At 49.2% G+C, this 26,602-nt stretch overlaps 1 protein-coding gene across 2 annotated transcripts; it reads left to right on the top strand.

Moving 5' to 3' along the window:
* The first annotated feature begins 4,440 nt into the window (after positions 1–4,440).
* Positions 4,441–25,496, top strand: LOC101932392 (vitamin K-dependent protein C). Of its 2 annotated transcripts, none has more exons than XM_005286417.4 (9): positions 4,441–4,512; positions 4,860–4,946; positions 7,239–7,399; positions 8,931–8,955; positions 9,564–9,674; positions 10,432–10,575; positions 21,664–21,773; positions 22,805–22,922; positions 24,822–25,496. In XM_005286417.4, the coding sequence occupies exons 2-9, from the start codon at positions 4,877–4,879 to the stop codon at positions 25,388–25,390; spliced, it is 1,308 nt and encodes a 435-aa protein (XP_005286474.2). In that variant the 5' UTR covers positions 4,441–4,512; positions 4,860–4,876; the 3' UTR covers positions 25,391–25,496. The 2 variants fall into 2 exon arrangements, with proteins under 2 accessions (XP_005286474.2, XP_023959004.2); XM_024103236.3 differs by having other exon boundaries at positions 4,445–4,516.
* Positions 25,497–26,602: the final 1,106 nt, after the last annotated feature.

The following is a 26,602-nucleotide window of genomic DNA, read 5'->3' as shown; positions in this document are numbered from 1 at the left end:
CAGCCAAAAAAAACCCGCGATCGCGATCTGCGGCGGCAATTTGGCGGAAGGTCCTTCACTCCGAGTGGGAGAGAGGGACCGTCTGCCGAATTGCCGCTGAATAGCTGGACCTGCTGCCCCTCTGCGGAGTGGCCACCCCAAGCACCTGCTTGCCAAGCTGGTGCCTAGAGCCGGCCCTGGCAAGGGAAGCAGAACAGGCTGGGGTCGCGTTGCTCCACTTCCCTCCGCCGGTGAGTGCTGGGGGCGATCCTTTCCCCGCACTCACCGGCGGCGGGAAGTGGAGCGCTGCGGAGTGGAGCAGCCTAGGGCCAGGTTGCTGCGCTTCTCACTACTGCCAGTGAGTGCGGGGTCGCTGGGGGAAGAGATGGAATGGGGGCAGGCCGCCAGGGGCAGAGCGGGGGGGAGGGTAAGAGGCAGGGTAGAGGGAGCTGTCCTGGGCCCCACACACACCATAGGGACGGCCTTGCCCCTTGCAGTGGGCGCAACCTGCGGGGAGGCCGGCCGAGGGATAGGGCTGGTCGCCGGGGCTGGTGCTGCTGTGTATGCAGCACACAGCTGCCTAGGGCACCATGAAATTTGGGGCAATTTGGTGCCCCAAATTTCATGGTGCTCTACACAGCTACGGATGCTGCGTATGCCTAAGGACAGCCCTGCTCAAGCCATTCTCTGTCTGGCCCTTGGGCTTGAGCAGTGTTGCCAACTTGTCAGGATTTTATCGCAGATCATTAAATATTTGGTGTTTTTTTCTTAAATCCCCAGCTCCTGGGGTCATGTGATTACCAATCAAATGCAGGTTTCCTACACGGTAACACAGAGCACTGTCTATAGGCAATTAGTCCACCTCCATGTAATATATTACTGTTTGCTGAGTGAACAAACCTGATACAGTAGTTAAAATAATACAATAGTATCATTTATAAGCCCCTGTTTTCATTTGCTCTTAACTTTCTGGACATTCCCCCACCCCAAATCCTCCATGTTTAGTCTCAGCTGAAAGTTTTTTTTTAAATGTAAGCTTTGAAGAAAAACTTTGCTGGGACAGTTGAAAAAATAACTTTTTCAACTTTTAACTGCCACAGTGTTTTTCACACAACTCCAAAAATGGCTGACCCTTGAACCGTGAATCTTGGCATGCAAAGAGTGTTTGTTCTGGAGACTACCCATGACCAGGTTCAGAAAAAATGGGTGAATAAGAGTTATAAGCCATTGAAAAATCACTTCTGAGCATATTCACTGGCCATCAAATGAATTTATTTTCGTGGGACCCAGTGAAGCCCCACCTCTTTCTGACATGGCAATAACATGGTCTCTGATCACAGACCCAGTAGGATGGGCTGCTGTGGGGACAATTAGCATGGACAGTCTCACTCAGCATGCTGCAGACCCCTAGAAAAGCTGCCTTAAGATGACCTGCAAAGGGTGGGGATGGGGGGAATTGGTTTGTATCCTCTTTTGGGTTGCTGGGATTCACTGTACTCCTGGTTTGGCTGGTGTTATTGTTTCACAAGGTCTGCAGCTGTAATGGGCTCCTGCAATCCAGACTGCACCTGACTTTTTAATGTAAAGCAGAAAAAAAATCTTACTATCCCTCCTTCCCCCCCTCCTCTCCCCAAAATCAAACCAACCAACCAAAACCCTCCAGGTTTCCAAAAAACAAACCCTTTCAGGTCACCTTTATACATTAGAAAGAAGAAAAAAAGTGCAAGCAACTCCTACTTATTAATCCACCAGTCACCACTAAGGGTGGCTTCCAGCTGCACCATGTGATTAAAACTCAGTTACTTTGCATCATTCCGGCACTTTCAAAGGAGACTATGGTGATTGTGCACCCAGCTCCCACTGAAATTAAGTGAGATTTGGGCCTCTAACCTTCTTTGAAAAATCTCACCCGAAGTGTTCCCCCCACTTCCCAGGTCATGCTTTACATAACCATTTAAGCAGGCTGTCTTCTGGCTTTGCGCTATCAATGGACAGGCTATAGTCAAAATTCAAACAGGAGAAATACTGAATTTAACATCATAAACCCAGATACCAAAAAGACAGTCAGTTGGAGAGGTGTCCACACTAAATAAGTTGTGTTAAAATAAAAAGGGCTATTTTCCAACTATCAGATTAATTAAATGCAAAACCAAAAAACCCTACAGTCATGCAATAGTACATGTAGTTTATGCAGCTGGCATGTATTTTTTTAAGGTAATACAGCGACCTTGATTTTTACCATGCTTCTGTCTTCCAACAAAGACGCACCTAACCTCTGGGTAATGTAATCCAACAGGTACTTGATATACTGTTATTTTTTGTTTGTATTATTGTAACACTTAGAAGCACCAGTCATGGACCGGAACCCATTGTGCCAGATGAGGCACAAATGAACAAAAAGACAGTCAAGTATTAGAACTGTCACTACAAGGAGGGCCCAAAATGTTTTCAATGCTGATCCAGCACCCATTGAAATTAATCAGTACACCTCTACCCCGATATAACGCTGTCCTCGGGAGCCAAAAAATCTTACCGCGTTATAGGTGAAACCACGTTATATCGAACTTGCTTTGATCCGCCGGAGCATAGAGCCCATCCCACCCCCCCGGAGCACTGCTTTATTGTGTTATATCCGAATTCGTGTTATATCGGGTCGTGTTATATCGGGATAGAGGTGTATTTCCACTGACTGCAGGAAAGTCAGATCAGGCAATTGCACGTGTTACTGTGTCCCATTAGGGACAGCAGAAATTTTGAAAAATCAGGGAATGCAAAGATTAAGGTTCCAGAAGCAGGGTTAACTCAGCCCCTTGCTGGGTATGTGTTGTTCTTCTTGGTTTTGTGCAGCTATTGTTTGAAGTTAAATGTATCCCATAAAATGGAAATTACTACCAAACAGTGTAGGCTTCCTTTAATGCCTCTAATGGTACTAACCATCCTGGCTATCTTAGCACCTTCTTTCTTGAGTCCTATGCTGACTAGACTTGCCACCTGACCAGGTTTTCCCAGGGTTGTCCCCTTTTGGAGGTAGCTGTCCCAGGCAATCTGTAAGGGTGGTCAGTACACACTGCCACCTATCCAGTGTTATCGGCTCAGGCTCATCTCAGATGTCCCAGGTTTCTGCATCTCAGAGGTAGCATCCTGGTTTTAGGTAGAGAAGGGCTCAGCTGAAAACTTTGGCCCCCTATTCTGCTGTCAGATCTACACAGATGGACCCTTAAACCTGCCTGGAGTCCCAGTGAAGTCAGTGTAGCTCTGCCCAGGTGCAAGAGCCTTCTGCATGGATCCAATTGCAGGGCCAGGGCCTTTGTATCCTGATCTGAATCACCCGAAATACCAGGAGGATGTTTAGAGTTGAGATTTGGGATCAGACCCACCCACTCCAATCTTAGGGATTCCTCCATCCCTTCTTAAGTCAGCAGAGTCTGCTTTCCCTTTGGTGATCCAGGGGACTGGAAGCTCCTCCCCCACTGTAGCCATCAGCCCCTTCCTCCTCACTTTTGAACCACAGCTGAACATGGACCGTTCTCAGAGGATTTTATTATTACGGCTACTGGTGCGACCACATTTGGAATAGTTTTGCTTCCCTTTTTTCATACTTAGGATCTCTTCACTGTTTTATAATACAGATTTTATTGGAATGATAAAATAGGACAGCGGGACAAACACGTAGAGTTACATGCCGTTTTCAGAGTTCCAGAGGGAAGATCAATCTCTCAAATTACCCAACCTAAATCAGAATAAAAATTAATATTTTTGGTCCTCCTGAAAGGAGGACCTTTAAAAAACAACAACAACGGGGGTGAAGGGTGTATTATTGTGGTTCTGATTGTGTGTGTATTTTGTAATATATTTATTATGGAATTATAGAAAAGATCTCCCTCCTGATCACATCAGTGAGGGTGAAGTGGGGAGGATGATGTGTTATTTAATCACAGAATGGGAGTTCCTAGTGGGATGCTGGCACGGGAATCTATGCATTCAGAGCTCTTCCTCCCAGGATGGCAAAAGCGCATGTTATGGCACTCTAGTGACCCCATGTGGCTGTAAGGAGTCGGTGCTAGCCTCCTCAGTTCAAAAGGTGGTCCCATTGCAGGGTGGGGACTGTCCAGGCGAGAAGAAAGTGGGAGAATACTAACACACTTGCCCTCATGTAGAATAATACCGGGAATAGACCCACCCAGTGTGGAGAAGGCAGTGGATCCTTATCTGCAGGCTTTAGGATTCACCAAGAAGAAGGTTTCTCAATTCTGCCATGGTTGCATTTACCACCATCCGCTTCAAGTGGATCTTACCTGTCAGTGGCAAAAAATAAAGCAACAGGAAGCCCAGACATGAACAGCTCAGACCCCCAGAGGGGCCGTTTTACTCGTGCTCCTTGGAGCAGGGAATTGTCCCAGGAGCTGCACCCTGTTTGTTGACTGACCGAAAGTAAGGCCCTCGTGGGATGAGTAAATATTTGAAGTTAGGGATTAACTAGCCTCCACCAGTGCTCATGGCAAAAGAGTAGAGAGCTGTGATTCAAACTGGTCGGTCAGTAAGTGCTTCCAAAGTATTATACCCTGTTCGATTTAAGAGGGAGGCTTGTTTGGCAAGTCCTGAATCTGGGGAGGGAAGAGGAGAGAGAGGACATATGTGAGGAGGCTGACGATGGAACAAAGGGAACTAGCGGAACTGTTAGGATGGACTTTAACGATCCACTGCTTTTGGTTTGCACTCCAGCTGAGGAGCAAGTCAGCCTTTCAGATGGGCTCCGGCTGCCTGGAAAACAAAGGAGGGAACAGTCTGACCTGCTGCTTAGCTAGAAATTCCTCTGTCTTGGGGAGTGCATTGGGCCCCGCCAGGGCGTGCGCTTTCATTCCTTCCTTTTAATCCCCTAGGTGTGCCGTTCTGCACTATGTGGAGGCTCTGTACTCTGTGTGTGTTGGTGGCTGCCTGCTCTGTGCACCATGGACACGGGGCTTCAGGTAAGTTCCACTCTGAGTTTCTCCCTGTGCTAGTCTCCTTTGGTGCTATCCTGGTGCAGCTACCATTGCGGTATCCATGGGGAGAGCACTGTTGCAGACAGGCCACTGCATTGCTGCCATCCTGTCTAATCCTGCCCAGAGCAGGCTGAGATGACGTGGCAGTTAAAACGCTGAGTCCAGCATATGCTGCTCTCCCCACCACTGGCAGTGGTGGAGCTATCCCAGGGACAGTGCAGCGGCCCACTGATTGGTAATGCTGACAGAACAACTATCCTAGTGCAAGGAGTTCTCACAGGATCAGATAAGGCTCATCCTGATGATAAAGGTAATGTCCTTCTGTGAGGGAACCCTGCCGGATTTCAGCCAGAGCCCTACTTCAGACTCTTCCCAACCAGAAACCTAACACTTCACACAGAGAGGACACCCCATGTAGAGAAACCAGTGTATGACCCATGGAAAGCCATGTGAGAACATGGAGGAGTCATGCCTGCTGCCTCTGTAATACAAGTATAGGGTATGTCTACACAGTAACTAAATATGCATGACTTGCCCAGGCTAACTGATTAGGGTTCATGGCTTGGGCTGCGGGGCTTTTTCATTGCTCCAGGACCCTGTGAGGTGGGAGGGGGCTCCAGCCCAAGCCTGGAAGTCTAAACAGCAATAAAACAGCCCTGCAGCCCAACCCCCAAGAGTCTGAATCAGCTGGCACAGGCCAGCCGCTGGTTTTTCTCTGCTTTGTAGACATACCCATGTTGACCAGTGTGTCTTCACTTCCTGGCAGGTTAGTAAGTACAGCCCCACTCCTTCCCCACGTACTATGCAAGACAGACCCACCCAGCAATACATGGCTGCTCAGACTCTACTGGGAGGCCCCATGGCAATCAAGCCCCTACCTCCGCTGCATCTCTCAGACTCCTGCAAAAGAAAGTGCTAAGGTCCCTTTTCTGTTCTATCACACAGATGTACAAGCCTACCACCCACCTGCCTGCTTAACTTCCCAGGCCTCTCCATTACCCAGCTCTCTCCCCATGTGTCCCACATGCCTTGTGACCCTGACTGTCTGAGAGGAGGTGGGAGGGATGGCTTGGCCTCACGCTCTGGTAGTATTTCCTGCCTCTGAAACCAGGCTTAAATCACTCCTATCTCAGCTTCTTACTAGAGAAACAAGGCTGGGGGAGGTAATATCTGTTATTGCACCTTTGGTTGGTGAGGGAGAGAAGCTTTCGAGCTACACAGAGCTCTTCTTCATGCTGTTGTCTTCAGGACCCAAAGAAGAGCTCTGTGTAGCTCGAAAGCGTGTCTCTTTCACCATCAGAAGTTGGTCCAATAAAAGATATTAACTCACCTGCCTTGTCTCTCTAATATCCTGAGACCAGCACAGCGACCACAACATTCAGTCAGCTTCTTACTGTGAGGCAAATACAAAAAAGAATTGTTTAGTTCAAACAAGCAAGCAAACAGACTGCAACACAACATCAAATAGGAATAGACCCCAGGCCTCCTGCCTCCCGGAGACCCTCCAGCCAAAGGAAGCTGTGCTTCTTGCAATATGCTCCAGGCCACCAGAGTCAGCTGGACAGTGCTCCGGCGTGGCGTCTGCAATGGGTGGGTGCAGCCCTGTGCCTCACAGCACATTCGCAGCAATTTGTGCAGGAGTGAACTCTCTTAAAACATCCACTGGAACAAACCAAACCTGTGAACGGGTGAAAATGGAGGGGTACCAGCCCCAGGAAGCTGTGCCACGTATTGTGGGAAAGGTGCAATAGGCTGAAGGCCCTGCAATACTTGTAAGGCAGTACTGTGCATTGACATGGGGCAGAACTATACCCAAAACAGACTAATTAGTGTGACTCCACAGCACTTGCTAATTTCACCGTGCAATCCCAGTCGTTCCATTACCAATGATTCAGTTCTCTAATGGAAATGCAGCCTCTGTGTCTCAAACCCAGACACACCACAGGCCTGTCCTTCAGTCTGTTCTTGAATATTTCTACCTCAGTCCTCTTCCCACTGCCCACCTGAACGTGTTCTCTGAGAAGTATCAAACCAGGGCCAATGTTCTCAGGAAACTTCACGGATTCTATGTCCCTCTGGCTTTTTGGGTGTCCAGGTTCAGACCTTCTGTGCCTGACATTTAGAGGTGCTTCTGTGGTCTTGGGCACCTCTAAAAATCAGGCAGAAGGTGCCTTAAGCTGGAGATAATAAATAAGTGAATATCTCTGAAAGGGGCTGCAAACTAAGATTTGGTGCCATGCCTGAGCCCCATGTTCGTTCTCCTCTCTCGGCTTCAAGTATTTTACAGCAGCAAAGATGCAAACCAAATCCTGAAAATCCAGAAGCGGGCAAACTCTTTTCTGGAGGAGCTCAAGCCAGGCTCTGTGGAGCGAGAATGTAATGAGGAGCAGTGTGACTTGGAGGAGGCCCATGAGATATTTGAAACCAGGGAAGCAACTGTAAGTCGTTCCCTTAAAGCTGGATGTGAGAATGAATTAACCAGTGAAATGTTGATTTTGGGAATGTATTCACGTCAGGAGCATAATGAGATCTTCCCTTAAATATCCCTTCTCTCTCTTAGGGCCAGAGCCCCTGCTTGTGTGAATGTGCAGCACTCCACTGATGTCAATGGAGCTGTGTCGATTTACACCAGCAGAGGATCTGGCCCTTAGTCTCTATTTATTCCTCGCGGTTCTGGTTGTAAAAACCAAAGCCAGCCCTGTCTCTCCTGTGTGTGCTGGTAGGTCTCCCCTTGCCACTGTAGCCTTTTCCTGTCTGCCTCCTGCCCCAGCTCTCCCACAGCCAGCCTGTCCTAAAACTATCTTCCTCTCCCCTGCCAGCCTGAGGCTCGGAGCCACTTTGCCCCTGCTTGACTCCCTCCATTGGCTTCTTGACTATTACCACAGCACATTCAAGCTCCTTCTCCTCCCCTAGGAGGCCTTTGGAATCTTGCCTCACTGACATCTCGCTGTCACTTCCCTCTGAACTTTTCCTCTTTGCCCATTCCCAGCTTCTACAGTCATCTGGCAGCCTCTGCCAGACGCCATCCCCCTCTCTCCTCTTTCAAATCCCTCCTGATAGCCCCCTTTTGTTTAAATCACTTTCTCCTTCCATGTGCTCCTCTTTCCTGCACCATTCACCTCATCCAGGGTTCAGCGTATTGTCTTTCTACTATGGTAAACTCTCTGGGGAAGAGACTGCCTCTGGCCATGTGAATGCCTGGCAGCGAGCACGGTGAGGCCCACATCTCAGTGTGCCGGTGAGCTTTATTGGCAATAACACAAGGGAGACTGAATGGTAACAACATGCGGCCATTACCAAAGTGGGTGGAATTCGAGCCAATCACCTAGAAGAAAAGGCTTCACTGTTGTCTGTCTTTTTACCTGGCTGAGCACTGCTTGTAATTGTACACCAGAAATACAGGGGACTTACCCAGTCAGCGGTTGCCTACTGACAGCAAAGAAGATGATGCAGATTGAGGGGAGGTAAGGGGCACAGCTGGGCCCATCACTGAGGTAACTGGGTCCTCCCAGACCCACCAGGATCAACCCCTCTGGATCAGCAGAATCAAGCACACACTCAGGACCAGCCAGCACCAATGTCCCTGAGCTCTTAGCAGTATGTAAGATGTGTGTGCTGCGATGGGGGGTTGGCTGCTGTTGGGGGAGAGGGTCTGGGAAAAAGGCTGGTTGGGATTGGTGTGGTACAGTGTACTGGGCTGGCGAATGGTTGGAAGCAGGAGGGGAGGTGTGATGAATGGAGGAGCGGGATCTGCACGAGGGAAGTGGTATGACCTGTGTTTGCAGCATCACATCCTAGCCTGCCACCCAGCCAGGTAATTGAGTCTTATTATTGCTGTGTCAAAGGGGAGGATACTACAACTATTAGCTGGAGACCTGAACTCCGCTGCCCCAAGGCAGAGAGACAGTTAAAGTTCATTCATTTGAACAGTCTGCTTCCAGCCCTAACCCTGTTTTTATTTTTCCACAGCTAAACTTTTGGACTAAGTATGTTGGTAAGTAAGGAAAAGTTTCCGATTCCACTCCCCTTCCCTCCCACAGCGGGTACCTCTGCATCCTTGCTGCCATGTACTGTATATTAATTCTCTCTACGTCATTCGTTCCAGCTTTTATGTATTTGCAAAGTCTGTGTTCTCATGTCACAGTGTGTTTCCCCAGCTATTACATGGACTGTAGGGGCAGATTCCAAACACTTCTATGCCTGTTTCCATATCCTCTCCTAGAGCCAAACCGCTGGTCAAAGTTGATGGGGGATCATTCCTAATCCTGGTGATTACTGTAGACCTCCCTGGTGCCCACAAAGGATGAACTCCACCATTGCTCTCTAGTTCTAAGAAAACCAAGCCATGCCCCACTGCATTCAGTGCCTGCGGGCCCTCTTTCCTGTCCCCAGCACACACGCCCTACAGCTGTAACTCAGAACCCATCACATTGTCCTTGTGCCTTGGAGAATATCTAGAGCAACACATACAACAGGCAAAAAAAAGCACCATAAACATATCAAGCTCACAACACCCAGTTGCTGAGCTGATGTGGGGTGGTTGGGATTGAAGAGGTCAGATGTAGGGTTCATGATCTGGGTTTCCTTGCATGTGTATTTCAGATGGAGATCAGTGTTTATCCAATCCTTGTTTCAATGGGACCTGTCTGGACAATATTGGACAATTTAACTGCATTTGTAACCAAGGCTGGGAGGGACGCCTGTGCCAACATGGTAACGCTGGCTTCAATCCACCATTTTAATATTAGAAATAAAACTGGGGGGAAGGGGCGGAAGTACCTCTGCCTGTATAGGGAAACCAACACTTATGTCATTGCAGAACCTGCCTGCTTCTGATGCTGTTTTTCTCTAGTTCATGGCCTGCCAGTGGATTGTTTGTTGTTTTCTAAAATAGCATAAAGCTGATCTGTAATCATGGGAGAGGTCTAAGTCTCTCGCCAATGAAAATATTCCTGTAAAACAGGGTCTGCCACAACTGCTAAAGCTGATGGCAAAACAAGAAAGGATGGATTTTGTTTGCAAGATAGTGACAAAACATCACAATCCAATGCAGAGATGAGCGAATTCTGAGCTGAACTCTTTTAAAAGAGCTATTTTTCTTCCCCAGCAAACTGCTGACCAGTGTAAGCAGTAGACTCGTGCTCAATGGCAAGGAAGAGAATTATGAGACCTTCAGTCTACTACTTCCTGGCACACTCCTTGGTATCATGCCCCTGGCCTCTCCCTCAGCACTCACCGTGGCCAGCACCATTTTCAATCTGCCACTCAAACACCACAAAGTCAGAAGCAGAAGCTGGAATCCCAAATCCATCAACTGCTGTTCCCTCAAATCAAGGCACTGGCCAATTCCCTCTCACAGTGCACCTATTCCAATTTCAAAGGGGAACATCAAGTCCCGCTCAGACCTTACCATCAGGTGACTCCTAGACCTTCTAACCTTGCATCTCTTTTCCCCTCCCCTGTTTCCCAGAGGCTAACTACACCAACTGCTCCACTTACAATGGGGGATGTGAACATTTCTGTCATGAGGATCCGAAGCAGAGCCAGCGCCGCTATTGCAGCTGTGCCTCAGGGTATCAGCTGATGGACGACCATTCCAAGTGCGAGGCCGTTGGTAAGAAGGAAGGGTGGGGTGGGAGGACACCCAAAATTCCAATTTTATACAGTGTTCTTCAAACAAGAGAACGGGGGACACGCTTCTTTTCTGAAATGTGAGAACCATATGCAACATGGTTTCTAATAGTTCTAATGCATCTATCCCATGCAGAGTGATTTTCTGCTTGGGATTTTTCCACTTCTTCGAGTGATGGTCCCTATTGTATTCCACCAAGGGTTATACACATGCACCATGCATCCAGAGCCAGAGATTTGGAAAGTAGTAGTGTCCATTGGTCCACGCATGCACCCTTGCTCTGCCTCGTGGTTTCGTCGGAGGCGATAAAGGGCGGGATGTACTGTCCATGCCCTCAGTTCCTTCTCACCGCTGCATGGTCCGAGTCAGAGCCTCTCCTGTTCTCTCATCTCTTGTGATGCGCTTTCTAAAACACAGAAAAAAGACTCTTTTATACTTCTATATGCTTAGTATTCTTGTTGTTTTGCAGCAGATTCATGATAGTTTTCAGGATTTTGGGATGCTGTTTTAAAGGTCTCCCACTTCCCCCCCACACACACACTCCCCAGCACCCAGGCCTGGGTACTGGATTACGCCGAAGATACCAGAGTTCAAGATCTGCTCCTCCTGCCCTCACTCGTTCTCAGTCAGTGACGAGCACCAATGGTGCCTTTATTGCTTGGGAGAAGCCCACATTGCATCCACGTGCAGTGTCTGCCTCTCCTTCCCAAACCGTATCCGGGAAGGCCGGGCTCTCTACCTCAAGAAGCACTTTGTGGAAGTCACCATGAGGCCACAGTCGGATCCAGACTGGGGAACTCCCCCTGTACATCAGCCTGAGCAGTCGAGGAGCACACCTCCTACCGCGGAGACCCAGTCTGGTTCCGTTGGTACCAGTGCTATGGACCCCATGCCGGGACCTAGTCATGAGGCAAAGAAGTATGTGCATAAGCATGGCAGTAAATATTCCTCCACGCCCAGGAAGGACACTGCCCCATCCACAAGTTCCAGCCACAGAAAACGGCATATTCCAAATCTCACAAGAATAACAAGAAGTTGCACAGAATGCTAGTCCTGTCCATCAAGCCATGTATCCCTTCCAGATCGGCACTGCCAAAGTCAAAGGAACCTTCAGTTCAAAGGCAGTCCTCTGTTCTGGCTCCAGCTCTGACTGCGGAGCACATACTGTTGATGCCCAGGAGGCTTGAGTTGGCCCCTGAGCCTCATGAACTCTTGGCTTTGGAGGAAGGGATGTTTCCACATCTTCAGGTTCAGTCGCCACCTAAGGGGGTGAGCTGTCCTACCTTGGACTTACCTCCTTCGGTCTGTGTTCCCGCCCACTTCCCTACAGTTCCGCGATTCGAACCAGGCTCTGACTTTTTGGCATCGGAGGACTCGGACAAAGCGCATAGTCTGCCCCTCCCGTACCAATGTTTCTGACAACTCAGTGGCAGTGTCCTTCCTATCCCCAGCAAAGAAGTCCATTGGTACAGCACTCCTTGGGGCCCTCCACAACAACCATCAAATCTGCCTTGTTGGCCATACTGGGGGTCCCAGCCCCAGTACCTACCTTCAGAACCTTCCCACTCAGGTCTTGGCTACACTTGCAGATGTACAGCGCTATGAGTTAAACCTGACTTCGTGCAGCTGAGTAGGGAAAGCACTGCAGTCTGTCCACACTGACAGCTGCCCAGCGCACTGTCGTGGCCACATTTCCGGTAATTGCAGCGCTATTGGGAGCAGTGCATTATGGGCAGCTATCCCACAGAGCACCTTTTCCCATTCTGGCGCTGTGGGTTGTGGGAAGGGGGTGAGGGTGCGGGGCATTCTGGGTCCTGTCCCAACACCCCGTGAGGCATCGCTTCGCATCCCACAAATCCCTTTGTTTCCGTCCACATTTGGTGCCATCTTTCAATGGTTTCTGTGCAACGCGATCTGTCTGCGGGAAATGGAGCCCGAACTGCTGAGGCGAATGCTGACTTACCTTGCCAGCACGTCACGTTTGGCTGTCGAACTATTCCTTAAGATCCAAAGTGACAGTGAGAGTGAGGAGTCTGACGATGCTATCGAGCTGCGTAACGCGTACGACACAAAATTGCTTGTGGCATTCACGGACATGCTCAGCACCGTGGACCGCCGCTTTTGGGCTCGGGAAACAAGCACCGAGTGGTGGGATCACATCGTCATGGAAGTCTGGGATGACGAGCAGTGGCTGCAGAACTTTCGGATGACAAAAGCCACTTCCATGGGACTGTGTGAGGAGCTCGCCCCACCCTGCGGCTCAAGGACACGAGATTGAGAGCTGCCCTGCCAGTGGAGAAGCGGGTGGCTATTGCAGTCTGGAAGCTGGCAACTCCAGACAGCTACCAATTGGTCGCTAACCAGTTTGGAGTGGGAAAGTCGACCGTTGAAATCGTGTTGATGCAAGTTTGCAAGGCCATTAATCGCATCCTACTCAGAAGAACCATGACTCTGGGTAACGTGCAGGAAATAGTGGATGGCTTTGCACAAATGGGGTTCCCTAACTGTGGAGGGGCGATAGATGGGACGCACATTCCTATTCTGGCACCATCCCACCTAGGATCTGGGTACATTAATCGGAAGGGGTATTTCTCTATGGTTCTCCAGGCGCTTCTGGATCACTGTGGGCATTTCATTGACATTAACACAGGCTGGCCCAGAAAGGTGCATGACGCATGCATCTTTCGGAACACTTGGCTGTTCAGGAAGATGCAGGCTGGGACTTTTTTCCCAGAGCGGAAGATCACGGTAGGGGAAGTTGAAATGCCCATTGTGATCCTTGGAGATCCTGCTTACCCGTTAATGCCGTGGCTCATGAAACCCTACACAGGGAGCCTTGACAGCAGCAAGGAACGGTTCAACTACAGGCTGAGCCGGTGCCGAATGACTGTGGAGTGTGCATTTGGCCATTTAAAGGGCCGCTGGCGATCTCTGTATGGGAAGCTGGACTTGGCCGAAAACAGCATCCCCGTGGTTATATCCGCGTGCTGTGCCCTCCATAATATTTGTGAAGGGAAGGGTGAAAGCTTCACTCAGGCATGGACCTCCGAGGTTCAACACCTGGAGGCTGAATTTGCACAGCCAGAGAGCAGGGCTATTACAGGGGCTCAGCGCGGGGCTGCAAGGATTAGGGATGCCTTGAGGGAGCAATTTGAGGCTGAAAACCAGCAGTGATATCTGGTGCCCTGCACAGGAGTGAAGTGCAGTAGTTTCAATCTTTAGGAATCAGTGTTTGCTAAGCAGACAAGCAGACTTGCAGTGCCTGTTTATTTCCTGGGCTAAGGAGTCTTTTACTTTATGCAATAATAAAGAATGTTTTCAAAGCCAAAAAATCCATTTATTGAAAAGAAAAAAAAATATTTATTGAAAAGAAACAAGGGGGTGGAGTGGGGAACGGTACAATCACAGATTCGCGTATGTCCTGTCTGGTGTGCTGTGCAGTGAGTGCTGCACTTCAGGATAGCTATACTGCACGGTGATGGGGGTTGAGTGCAGAGGGTAAGGGTTGTGGTTTTCAGGGCTGGGTGGTGAAGATACGGTGTTGGAGGCAGCGGGTGGTGTGAAGAACATGGAATTTGGGGAAAGTGGGTTGGAGGTGACAGTGGGGCACAACGGAAAGAGTTTTAGGACAAGGGCTGTAGGGGGGCGGGGGGTGTTTGCGTTTGCGGTACTGCTCCTCTTTCTGCATGGCTACGAGCTCTCTGCATGGCTACGAGCTCCAGGATGCTTATGAGCTGATCAGTGCTTTGCTGCCAGTGCGCGGTGCTTTGCCGCCGGTGCGCTGCATTTTCCTGGCGGATCCTGTTTTCTCTCTCCCTCCAGTTCTGTGCTTTCTCATTCTCTTTAATAGATTGCCACATCACTTCTTGCAGCATGTCTTCTTTGCTTTTTCACGGTCTCTTCCTGAGTCTTTGCAGTCTCTGAGCAGGCGATAAGAGGGACGGCTGAGGACTCAAGGTCGATGCAGCTGTATAGGCAAAATGCAACATTTAACAGAGGCAGCATTGTTTATACCAGACAGAGTAATGATTCCCCCCGCATTTAAGGAGTAGAGAACACACAGGATCTACACAATTGCCTAATTTTCCCGTCCAAAACAGAGCGCGCACATCCCACAGGAGCCTCAAAATGGTGAGTAAGGGAGACTGATTGTTTCAGGGCTGCACTGTCCCCTGGGTTTTTGTGCCTTGGGGAGAGCCAACAGCTTCAGGGGGCAGCTACACTGAAAACTGTCCCAACATTTTCCACAGGAGTTCGTCCTGGACGATATCTCGCTGCTGAGGGTGACCCGGGAAGCAAGGGAGTGTCTTCTACTGCAATGCGGCTTCCACCCTGGCCCATATGCCGCTTGCCTGTGTGCAGCAATGGTCTCCCCGCCCCTCGTGGCACAGTGGCGTGGACACGTTAGCCTGGCTGGGACAAAGACCACGGTGGCTCTCCAATAAACTTGCGCAAGCGCATTGCACACGTTCTGGATGAGACATTCGAGGAGATTACCGAGGCCAATTACCGCGATGTGATAAACCACATCAATGCACTATTCCGCATCTAGGCATGCATGCCTAACCCTCCTCTCCCAAAGAGCCCGCACCGAAAAAATTCCTTCTAGAAAAAAAAAACGCTTACCAGGAACCTGCTCTTCTGTTTGTCCTCCACCAAGTACCGGCCGCTGCGACTGGCTACCTTCCTCCTGGCTTGAGAAGAGCTCCTGGCTGCATGGCTCCAGGGATTCCGGGGTGTCTCCATCTGGCCCACCACCATCACTTCCGTTTTCCTTCTCCTCCTCCCCCCCCGCACACTGGCTCTGAAGTGTCCATGGTGATGCTCGGAGTGGAGGTGGGGTTAACCCCAAGTATCACATCCAGCTCTTTGTAGAATCGGCAGGTCACGGGGGGAGCACCCGAGCAGCCGTTTGCGTTGCGGGCTTTGCGGTAGGCACTCCGCAGCTCCTTCACTTTAATCCTGCACTGCAGGGCGTCCCGGTCATGGCCCCTTTCCATCATGTCCTTTAATACCTTCCCGAAGGTATCGTAATTCCTACGGCTGGAGCGCAGCTGGGACTGTACAGCTTCCTCCCCCAAAACACTGATGAGGTCCAGCAACTCGTCATTGCTCCATGCTGGGGCTCGCTTGGTGCATGGAGGCATGGTCACCTGGAAAGATTCGCTGATAGCACTCCACGCCGGGCTGAGCAAACAGGAAGGGGATTTTTAAAATTTCCAGGGAATGTAAAGGGTGGGTCACCTGGTTGGTTACCTGAGGTCAGGGCAGTAGAGTTTGACTGATGACCAGAGTGGCTAGAACAGACATTGTGGGATACTGCCGAATAATTCTGGAGGCCATTCACAGTGCATTGGGCGGCCACACTGGCGCTGCAGCGGCAGCGCAATACTCGCTATTCCTCTCAGGGACGTGGAGTACATGCAGCGCTGCAATCACAGAGATACAGCACTGCAAATGCCTTGCCAGTGTGGACGGGGAGTGAGTTACAGCGCTGGGGGCGGCTTTACAGTGCTGTAACTCGCAAGTGTAGCCAAGGCCTCAGCTTGAAAGGAGTCCCCCATCTCGCCTCTTCAACCATCATTGAGCAGGTGCTCAGAACTCCAATACTGGGAGGAAGAACCGCTTAGTCCAACTCCGACACTACCACCAGAACCAGAGCAGTTCCCTTCCTTGTCCCTGGATGCCACAGTGTCTTCAGCTCCCTCCTTGTCCCCAGACTATCACCAGTTCCAGGACCTTTTACACAAGATGGCTGAACACCTCTACATCCCACTGGAGGAGGTATAGGACAAACAGCACAAGCTGCTTGACATCTTGCATGCCTCGGTACTGACCAGAGTAACTGGCCATTCTGCAACCAGCCCAGACTGTCTGGCACACTCCAGCCACTTGTGCACTCACCCTGAAGGGGGCAAAGAAGAGGTACTATGTACCCGTGAAGAGGTCTGAGTTTCTGTTCTCTCACCTCCTACCCAATTCCCTCATCATACAGGTGGCAACAACACCCATACTCTACCCTGGCAGACAAAGAGGGCAAGTGACTGGATCTTCTGGATCACAACGTCTTCTCCTCTGCCAGCCTTCAATTTGGAATCTCAAATTACTTAATAATGGAGCTATCCCATCTCCTAGAACTGGAAGGGACCTTGAAAGGTCATTGAGTCCAGCCCCCTGCCTTCACTAGCAGGACCAAGTACTGATTTTGCCCCAGATCCCTAAGTGGCCCCCTCAAGGATTGAACTCACAACCCTGGGTTTAGCAGGCCAATGCTCAAACCACTGAGCTATCCCTCCCCCCAATAGACTTGGATCTATTAGCTAAATATTATTTCCTTACTACGGCAAGTTGGTGGATTTTGCAGACAAGCTTCCTCCAGGCTATCTTACAGGAGGGGAAACTGATCATGAGGATGACATTTCAGACTGCAGTGGATGTGGCAAACACTTCTTCATGCACGATGGCTATGGGGATCGTCATGTGAAGGGCGTGGTGGCTACTTCATCAGATTTCCCAAGGGAAGTCCAGCACACCATGGAGGACCTCCCTTTCGATGAGTCTCATCTCTTCAATGAGAAGACTAACGATTCCCCTCTACTCCCTAAAGGACTCCAGAGCCATTCTACAGTCGCTGGGTATCTACACACCAGCACCCAAGCGCAAGTTCTACCACTTACCACCAACACAACGATTCAGAGCTTCTCAATCCTTCCATCAGCGGCCTAGTGAGCCTCCTCACAAATGACAGAGATTCCAACAGCCCCATCCTCTCAGTTCATCATCGTAGCCTTCAGCATCTCATACTCAGTCTTTGCAGAATTGATATTTCTGAGTGCATCTGGTGACCCACCAACCAACTTGCCTCTTGCCTTACACCCAGCCCACCCCCTTTGGGGGGCATCTAGCACTCTTCTCAACAGCATGGAGTTTGATAATAATGGACAAGTGGGTCCTGGATGTCATTCAACATGGTTATACGATTGAGTTCATGACGCTGCCTCACCTCAGTGATCACTCTTATGACAGTATCCTCACCCTAGAAGTGGACTCCCTACTCCAAAGGGAGTGATAAAACCTGTTCCTGTGACCTATTAGGGCACAAGGTTCTATTCCTTCTAGTTCCCAAAAAGAAGGGTGATCGGTGGAGACCGATCTTAGCTCTCCGTCGTCTCAACCACTTCATATGCAAGCCAAAATTTCGTATGGTCACCCTAGCAGTCATCATACCTTCTCTAGAAAAAGACATGTGGTTTATGGCTCTCAATAGGCAGGATGCTTACTTTCATGTAGATAGCCATCCTACACACAAACATTTCTTGAGATTCACAGCAGGCCCTCAATAGTTCCAATACAGGGTTCTACCATTCGGACTCACCACTGCTCCACAGGCTTTCACTGAAGTTTTCTCTGTGGTGATGGCCCACTGTAAGCATCAAGCAGTTGTTATGTTACCTTATCTCAAAAACTGGCTGATAGCAGTGTGATCCAAAGGAGGGCTCGAGCCTTGACCGCCATACTGCTCACACACCTCTCCTCCCTGTGGGTGAATGTAAACATAGAAAAATAGATTTTGGATCCTACACAGGCTATAGAATTCATTGGGGCCTGCACCAATGCAGTATTGGCACATGCCTACCTACTGGAGGAAAGGTTCCAGACCCTACAAGAACTGATTACCAAGGTGGTCTCTGGTCCTTCTGTTCCATCCAGGATTTACCTTTCCCTTCTTGGTGGCCTGCATGTACATTACTGCCTTCGCTCGTCTTCACTTTCACTGCCTGCAGCTGTGGCTCCAGAAGGCCTATACTCCCATGCACCATACCATGGACATCCTACTGACAGTTCCCCGAGGTTCTTTCCTGCCTCCAATGGTGGAAGGACCCTGGTCAGGTCTGCACCGGGATGCCCTTCCTCCTGTTCTCCCCAAGCACGACGATCATCACAGGCACGTCACTCATTGGATGGGGCGCCCACATGGGTGAGCACATGATACAGGGGACTTAGAATGCTTGGGAATCCAGGATGCACATTAACATCCTGGAACTTAGGGCAATGCGGAGAGCATGTTGCACATTTCTCCCATCCATTCACTCCCATCATGTTCTCATCATGTCAGACAACACCATGTCAGACACCACTTTACTACATCAAGAAACAAGAGGGCACGAGGTCGTCAGCAGTCTGTGCAGAAGCTGTTCATCTTTGGGATTGGTGTGTTCAGGGCTGGCTTTAGGGCGATTCACCCGATTCCCCTGAATTGGACCCTGCGCCCCTAAGAGGGCTCCACAACATCCCTAAGGACCCTCTGGCGCCGTGCCGCCGAAGGCACCGGCAGCCAATTGAGCTGCCGCCGAAGTCCCGCTGCTCTCTTCAGCAGCAACTCTTTCTAATCAGGCCCCGCAGTGCCTAAAGCCGGCCCTGGGTGTGTTACCCATGAGATGCTGTTGTCAGCAGCATATCTTCCCAGATCTCAGAACATAATTGCAGACTCTCTCAGGAAGAAATTCATGGCTGACCATGAATGGGAGCACCATGACACCATGGCCACAGACATTTTCAACTACTGGGGGACTCTGACCAGGGACCTCTTCACCTCCCACACGAACAGCAAATGCACTGGGGGGCCAGAGGGTGCCTTGGCACCCTTTACCAAGATGATCCCCTAGTCATCCACTGGTTGGACCAGGTCAATTATGCCTTTCCTCCCCTACTGCTCCTGCTGCATGCCCTACACAAGGTCCAACAGGAGAGAGCAATGGTCATTCTGATCACCTCATTCTGGCCTCACCAGTTTTGGTTTCTCCTCCTTCACATGTCAGCGCGTCCCCCAGTTCCACTGCCAGTTTTCCTGGGACTCCTCGCACAACATGGCAGCAGGATCAGGCATCCCAATCCGCAGACAGTTCACCTACGAGCTTGGTTTTTCGATGGGCATTTTCGCTAGAGTGAGAATGTTTGTCTGCAATACAAGACATCCTCTCGTGTAGCAGAAAAGAGTCCATGAGGTGGTCCTATAGAGCCAAGTGGAAGCGTTTCACCTCATGGGCCCAGCAGAGGGGTCTTTCACCTGAGAATGTAGGCATCCCTCTTCTTCTGGACTACCTCCTGTCCCTGAAGGCATCAGGACTCACTCTCAACTCCATCAAGGTGCATGTAGCCCAGGGGTGGCCAACCTGTGGCTATGGAGCCACATGTGGCTCTTCAGAAGTTAATATGCGGCTCCTTATATAGGCACCAACTCTGGGGCTGGAGCTATAGGCACCAACTTTCCAATGTGCCAGGGGGTGCTCACTGCTCAACCCCTGGCTCTGCCACAGGCCCTGCCCCCATTCCACCCCTTCCCGCCCCTTCCCCTGAGCCTGCAGTGCCCTTGCTCCTCTCTCCTGAGCCTCCTGCATGCCACGAAACAGCTGATTGGGAGGTGCGGGGAGGGAGGGGGAGGCTTTGATTGACGGGGCTGCTGGTGGGTGGGAGGTGCTGGGAGTGGGAGCTGATGGGGGGCTGCTGATGTATTACTGTGGCTCTTTGGCAATGTACATTGGTAAACTCTGGCTCCTTCTCAGGCTCAGGTTGGCCACCCCTGATGTAGCCGCTTTTGGTGCCTGCCACCCCCCTGTCTTTATCACCTCAGACAAAATCAAGTCTCCCCTGGGCTACCAGGATTTGGAAGGGCCTCCTCCAGACTTATCCGCCCATTTACCCCATTGCTCCTTTAACCTTGTCCTCTGGATGTTGAAGAAATCATCTTTTGAATCTATGGCTTCCTGCTCCCTGTCACTCCTTTCCATGAAGGTTGCCTTTCTGGTAGTTATTACTTCAGCAAGAAGGGTAGTCGAACTGGGGGCCATGACGGTCTCTCCCTTTACCACATTCCATAAGGACAAGGTTTCCCTGCAGCTGCATTCCAAATTTCTGCCAAAAGTTGTATCCTGCTTTCATCTCAACCATCCCATACACTTACCTGCTTTCTTCCCAAAGCCTCACACCTCAACGGAGGAACAGCACCTTCACTCCCTCGACATCCGTAGAGCCCTGGCCTTCTGCTTGCAGAGGATAAGATCATTCAGGACATCCCCATGACTGTGTATTGCTCTAACAGAAGGGACTAAGAGGCAAGCGATTTCTACTCTGAGGATCTCTAAGTGGGTTTTGGGATGCATTACGCTCTGTTATCAGTTATTGGGACTGTCTCCACCCCTTGGGGTATGAGCCCATTCCACGAGAGTGCAAGCATCAACTATGGCCGCGCTTCATGACGTACCACTTACAGACATATGTAGGAGGGGCCCTGTGGAGTTTGGTACATATCTTCTCTTCCCATTATGCCTTAGTGTGAGACTGTGATGGATGCCTCGTTCAGCATGCCTGTTCTCCATTCCACGGTTTCATCATCTTCCTCCACTGCCCTCCTAACTAGGTACTGCTTGTTAATCACCCTCAGTGGAATACAATAGAGGCCATCACTTGAAGAGGAGGAGGAGGTTACTTACCTGTAACTGGACGTTCTTCGAGATGTGTGGTCCCTATCTGTATTTCAACCCCATCCACCTTCCCCGCTGCTGCGGATCTGTTCAATTTGGGGTGGAGAAGGAACTGAGGGCCCAGTCAGTCCGTCTCGCCCTTTATCACCTCAGACAAAACCATAAGATGGAGCAAGGGCACGTGCATGGACCAGTGGATACTACAGCTTTCAAAATCTCTGGCTTCAGACACATGGCGCATGTGTATAAGCCTCAGTGGTACACAGATAGGGACCACACATCTTGAAGAACCTCCAGTTACAGGTAAATAACCTCCTTTTATTGGAATTATAAATCAATCATGTATCTCTGTGTTAGGAACGCCTCACATAGTCAAACTCCTCCAGAGGATCAGGGAATTTCCCCCACAGTGAAACAATGAGGGAATGCAGAGAAGCCATTGCGAGCATCTCACAGAACTAAGGAGACAGGGTGAGGGTTTTTTGGAACAGTAGTGTGTTGGAGAGTTTCTTGTTTAATAAGCTGACAGTGATTGTATTGAATTGTCTGGATTTTGCTGGTTGACCTCTTTTTGATTTATCTCTTGTAGTGGAGTTCCCCTGCGGAAGGGTGAAGGCAGATCGCATGGAGCTCAAATCAGGTGTCCAAATTCGACTCATTGCAGGGAAAATGGGAAAAAAAGGAGACAGCCCCTGGCAGGTGAGGAATAAATAATCTTTTGTGGTGGAGCTTTCAGTCTGTACCCAGAACTGCTTCATATGCACAGTAAAGCACTTAAGTCACAAATGATGGCACTATTGCAAGCTAAACTTCCCCTTATTTTAGATTTTCCAAGGCCAAATCAAAAGTTGGAGAGCTGAAGCGAATGTAACTTTTGTTGTATTTTGTTAGCCTTAGCACTCTTTGCCAAGTTATATTTGTTCTTGCTAACCATTCCAATGCAAGCAGCATCATGATGTACCTGCCTGTAGTGTCCCACCAAGCTGGGGATGGCCACGTCTTGAACGTATTGAATACCTCCTGCAGCACACTCTGGCTATTGTAGTACTATCATGGTAGCATCTGAATGAAATCTTTGTTGGTTTAGGACAGCTTTGTTTTTATAAATGTAAAACAAGCCTTGCCAGGCATCGGTTAGAGTTACAGAGCATGATTTAGTCTAACAGAACATACCAGACCTTTACAGAGCATGCTGGGGGCTCACAGAGGAAGGATCCACCGTATGGACCCTACCAGGGCATTAGAGAAAGTGCTTTTCTGCCAGCCCGACTTTCATGTACACTAAGATCCCTTTACACCACTGTGGCAGCATAAAGAGCTCTTAGCATAAATGAGAATCAGCCCAAGACGTTTTGCTCACTTCAGGCACACAGTGGTTGTTGGGCTAAACCATCTCTTGCTTGAGCTAAGAATCTCCAAAACTCAGAAGGACCAGAATGCTTCCAACTGCTGGTCTGCAGCATCTCCTGAGCAGTGAGCCCAGCCAGTGAGAAACATGAAAACTGATTTAGATGGAATGCTCAAAACCCAAACCTTCATTCCAGGTGGACTGTAGATATCTTGTTAGGATGCTTCTGTCCACCGAGCAAGGAACTTTGACCTCTGCTAATGTCACGTGCTCTGGTACCTGAAGGTGCAGTGTAGACTGCTGCATGCAGAAGGAATATATCATATCCTACGTGTCTGAGCTGGATCCTGTGGTGCCGTACTTTTCTATTTCTTTGTTTCAGACCATGCTGCTAGATGGCTCAGGAAAGTTTAAGTGCGGAGGTGTTCTCATCCATCCCTCCTGGGTTCTAACGGCAGCACACTGCGTTGAGACGAAAGGGAGGTTCAAAGTAAAACTTGGTATGGAAAAAAGACCAGCTCCTGTGTTACCCTCTTTTAACATATTACATTCTAATTCAGGATCCTGAGGCTTGTCCTTTCGGGAGAAGGATGCCAGATTATAGAGGGAGCATATAGAACTGGGTTGGCTAGGAAGCCCATCGGGCCTACCTGAGATTTAAAAAATATGTTGTTAAACCCATCTGATTTCATTTGAGCAGCTAAGAGCCTGACTATGAGCTAAGTGGGCTGATACATTGTGAGGACTCTTGCGTATCTTGGAAGTGAAGGGGAAGTAAAGTTCCCACACTGTAATCTGGGAACTGAGATGGGGGATCCCACATTCTGGAGGAGCTTGGATTGTGTTTCTACTCCCAACCCCTGTGTGCTTGCATCCCAACGGAGGGGCAGTGGGCCTGCACTCAGTGCCCCAGGGCTAATGAGAATGTTGCTGCTTAGGAAGCATCTCTAGATTCCTGAGCCCAAATCTGGAATAGGCCACGAGTACTGGACGTGCAGAGGAGTCTTAATCTAGACCAAGTTGGGCATGCATCCACCTTGCAAAACTACCCAGTAGGGTGGTGTACTTGGAAATCTCCGCTCAGGAGAGGGGTGGATTTGAAGTAGCCAGGGTGCTGCAGATTGAAGGCACAGGCAGATTGGTGTGGAGTGCCATGTACAGTACATTGCCATAGCCAGCACTGCTAGCCCTGCACATATACGAAGTATATGAAGCATGGGAAAATGTCCACCAAATTTACCCCTGAATTACCAAACAAAAACCGCCTCTGGAGGAGCATTTTCTACCTATCTGCTCTGACAGCAAAGGGATAATACAGCCTCTGCCTCAGCTGCTTAGTCAGTGAAAATACTTTTTGTGAAGTGTGGTACAGAAGATACAGGTATGAAATATCCCACTAAGGGAATCAATGGTGCCACTGCCCCAAAATCTGAGATGCCAGCATGGGCATTAATACCACTATGAGCATCTTTTCTGACCCACCACTCTGATCATGTCTTTGAGCCCCTTCACTGGCTCCCTTTTCTCCATTGCATCAAACGCAATCTTCTTGTCTGTTCCTTTAAGGCTCTTCACAGTTTGGGCCCTCCCTGCTCATCTGCTGTTGTATCTCATTGTGTTGCCCCTAGCCGCCTCCACTCTGTGCCAGCAGTGCAAACCTCTACCCCCAGTTTGTACACTTCTCTCACAAGCCCCTTCACTCTGTCTTCCATGTAGCCCTTTAGGTATGGAACTGTCCTCCTGGAATTGTCCATAAAGTCACTACCCAGGGGTGATGAAGTTTCAAGTGGCCAATGGGTGTGCAGCACAGTGACAATTGTAAAGTCTTAGGTGATCATGGATTTCTTACAATACAAATCCCAGCTTCTAGGATGGACTAGTCCAGGAAGTCAGTCCTAATGGCCTTTACATCAGGGAGTTCAATCAATCAGCCACTAAACACACGTCAAAGAACTTGTACAAGCATATTGCTTTTGCTGTGTTATAGGCATGTTCCCCCCAACTTTTATGCTGGGTCCCATGAAAGGACCCCCCTGAGAAATTCTCTCCAGCTGTACAATTCCCATTGTAATATGGACACTCTAGAGCAACACTGAAGAGTTTCAGTGTCTTCATTCTGTTGATATATTTATGCAGTGCTCCATAATATGTGCACGATACTTTATAGGCAAATCAAAAGATGATGTCCCTGCCCTGTGGAGCAAGGAGTGGGAGGCCAGTTAAGTATAATCCTGTTAAGATAGAGCAGGGTAACTTGAGCAAACTCATATTTTAAGAAAACAAGGACAAATCTGAGCGCTCAATGTATTTTAGTCCTAATGTGGTTTGATGCAGGGGGTGGGGCTGGAGGTCCAGGAGCCCAGTAACATCTCTCATCTCCTTCCTCATTGCTCTTTCAGGGGAATACCACCGTCTGCGGAATGAGGAAACGGAGAAAACCATTGTGGTTGACAAGCTAGTGAGCCATGAAAACTACAGCAAGGAGACCTCCGATAATGACATAGCCATGCTGCATCTGGCTCAGCCCATGATTTTCAACAAATTTGTGCTCCCTGTTTGTCTTCCCACCAAGAAACTGGCAGAGCAGGAGCTGACAGCGAATGGGAAGCAGATGGTGGTGACTGGCTGGGGGAGCAAAAGTGGTGACTCCTCGAATTACTCTACTGTTCTGAGTTACATCGAAATCCCCATAGTCCCACAGAGTGAGTGTGCCCAAGCCATGAGGCATGAGATCTCTGAGAACATGCTGTGTGCAGGGATTATTGGAGACAAGCAGGATGCCTGTGGTGGGGACAGTGGAGGCCCCATGATCACTAAGTTCAAGAACACTTGGTTCCTAGTGGGACTGGTGAGCTGGGGAGAAGGTTGTGGGAAACTGGAGAATTTTGGAGTCTACACCAAAGTCAGCCAATACCTGGAGTGGATCCACCAGCAAATTAAAACAATGGACATCTCATCTAAGGGCTGATTCTCATTAAGAGGAATTGGGACCACTGTGGCCATATGCTAGTGACAATACACAGTACAATGTGCTGTCATGTCTTCTGGTATTAAAGCTAGAGTATATAAAGCAAGACTATGTTAACTGTGTGCACTCTTTTCCTTCCTATTTTCCCCTTCTTAAGTAGTTATTTATTTGTAGGGGCACCAGTTGTGACTTAGGGCCCCAGTGTGCTAAGTATTATACAATTACGTGACAAAAAGATGGGACCTGACCCAAAGAACTTGCAATCTAAATATGAGACAAAATATATGATGTTATGCACCAGCCTGTAATTGACTTATCTAGTCACCTGAGCTGTTTGGGGGCTGAGGTGCAAGTTGAACAGTCCAGATGAACATAACAGTAGTTCACATTAAAGCAGTATAAGACTAGGGTGTTCAAGGCAGCATAGGGAAACTGGGGAACTGACTCCTATTAGGCTGGGCACCTAACCCCCTTGGGTTAGTTTTGAAAATCCCTAAATGTTATGTTCCTAAAGTGTTTTCTTAAAATTAAAGTTTAAGTGGGAGTTTGTTTTTTTCATATGCCAGGTTAAGGGGAAATTATTTCAGTTTTAAAAGGCAAGATTTAAAAAGGTACTCTCTCACTAGGGAAACAGTAAACGATATCATAGATAACTCTATCATCGTTAACCCGGGTTACTGTTTCAGCCGTACGTGGCACATTTACTAGTTATTCACAATTTTCAGCTTGCTCCCTCATGGTCAATCCAGTCTTTCAGCTCCGTGCTGCCATTATAACACTGCTGCATCCACTCGCTTCTCCACGTCTTCTCCCAGTGTTCACAGTTCATGAGCTAAGTGAGACTTCCCTTCCAATTTAGTTACTTGCAAATTCAGGCCATGATGCTGCTCCCATTGAAGCCAATTGATGTTTTGCTGGTGACTCTAAAAGGAGCAGGAGAAGAGCTTTAATTCCTAACTTTTACAACACATCCAGATGAATGATGCACATGTGATTCCCTTGTCTCGCAATTATTGGACAAAACCACGTATATTTTGTTAATGTCCCTTCATTGGTGTAGAGATTGCAACCAGTTCTGTTACTTTATTTACAGGTCTGTGTAATCAGCAAGCATCAGTGGTTTCCCCAGGAATTGAAATTAGGGGGGGTGTCCAAATTTACAGGGGGGGTGTCAGGACCGATGAGATATATAAAAGAGATATGAATAAAGTA

This window comes from Chrysemys picta, chromosome 9 (assembly GCF_011386835.1).
Source record: "Chrysemys picta bellii isolate R12L10 chromosome 9, ASM1138683v2, whole genome shotgun sequence".
In the NCBI taxonomy this organism is placed as follows: Eukaryota; Metazoa; Chordata; order Testudines; family Emydidae; genus Chrysemys; species Chrysemys picta.
Note: the sequence above shows the minus strand (reverse complement) of the source record. Positions and strands in the feature narration are given on the sequence as shown.

Excerpts from the sequence above, each read along its gene's own strand:
- LOC101932392 (XM_005286417.4), top strand. The coding sequence starts at position 4,877 with ATGTGGAGGCTCTGTACTCTGTGTGTGTTGGTGGCTGCCTGCTCTGTG. Across the intron at positions 8,956-9,563 it reads CTTTTGGACTAAGTATGTTG|ATGGAGATCAGTGTTTATCC; the intron begins GTAAGTAAGGAA and ends TGTGTATTTCAG. Across the intron at positions 9,675-10,431 it reads GGGACGCCTGTGCCAACATG|AGGCTAACTACACCAACTGC; the intron begins GTAACGCTGGCT and ends CCTGTTTCCCAG.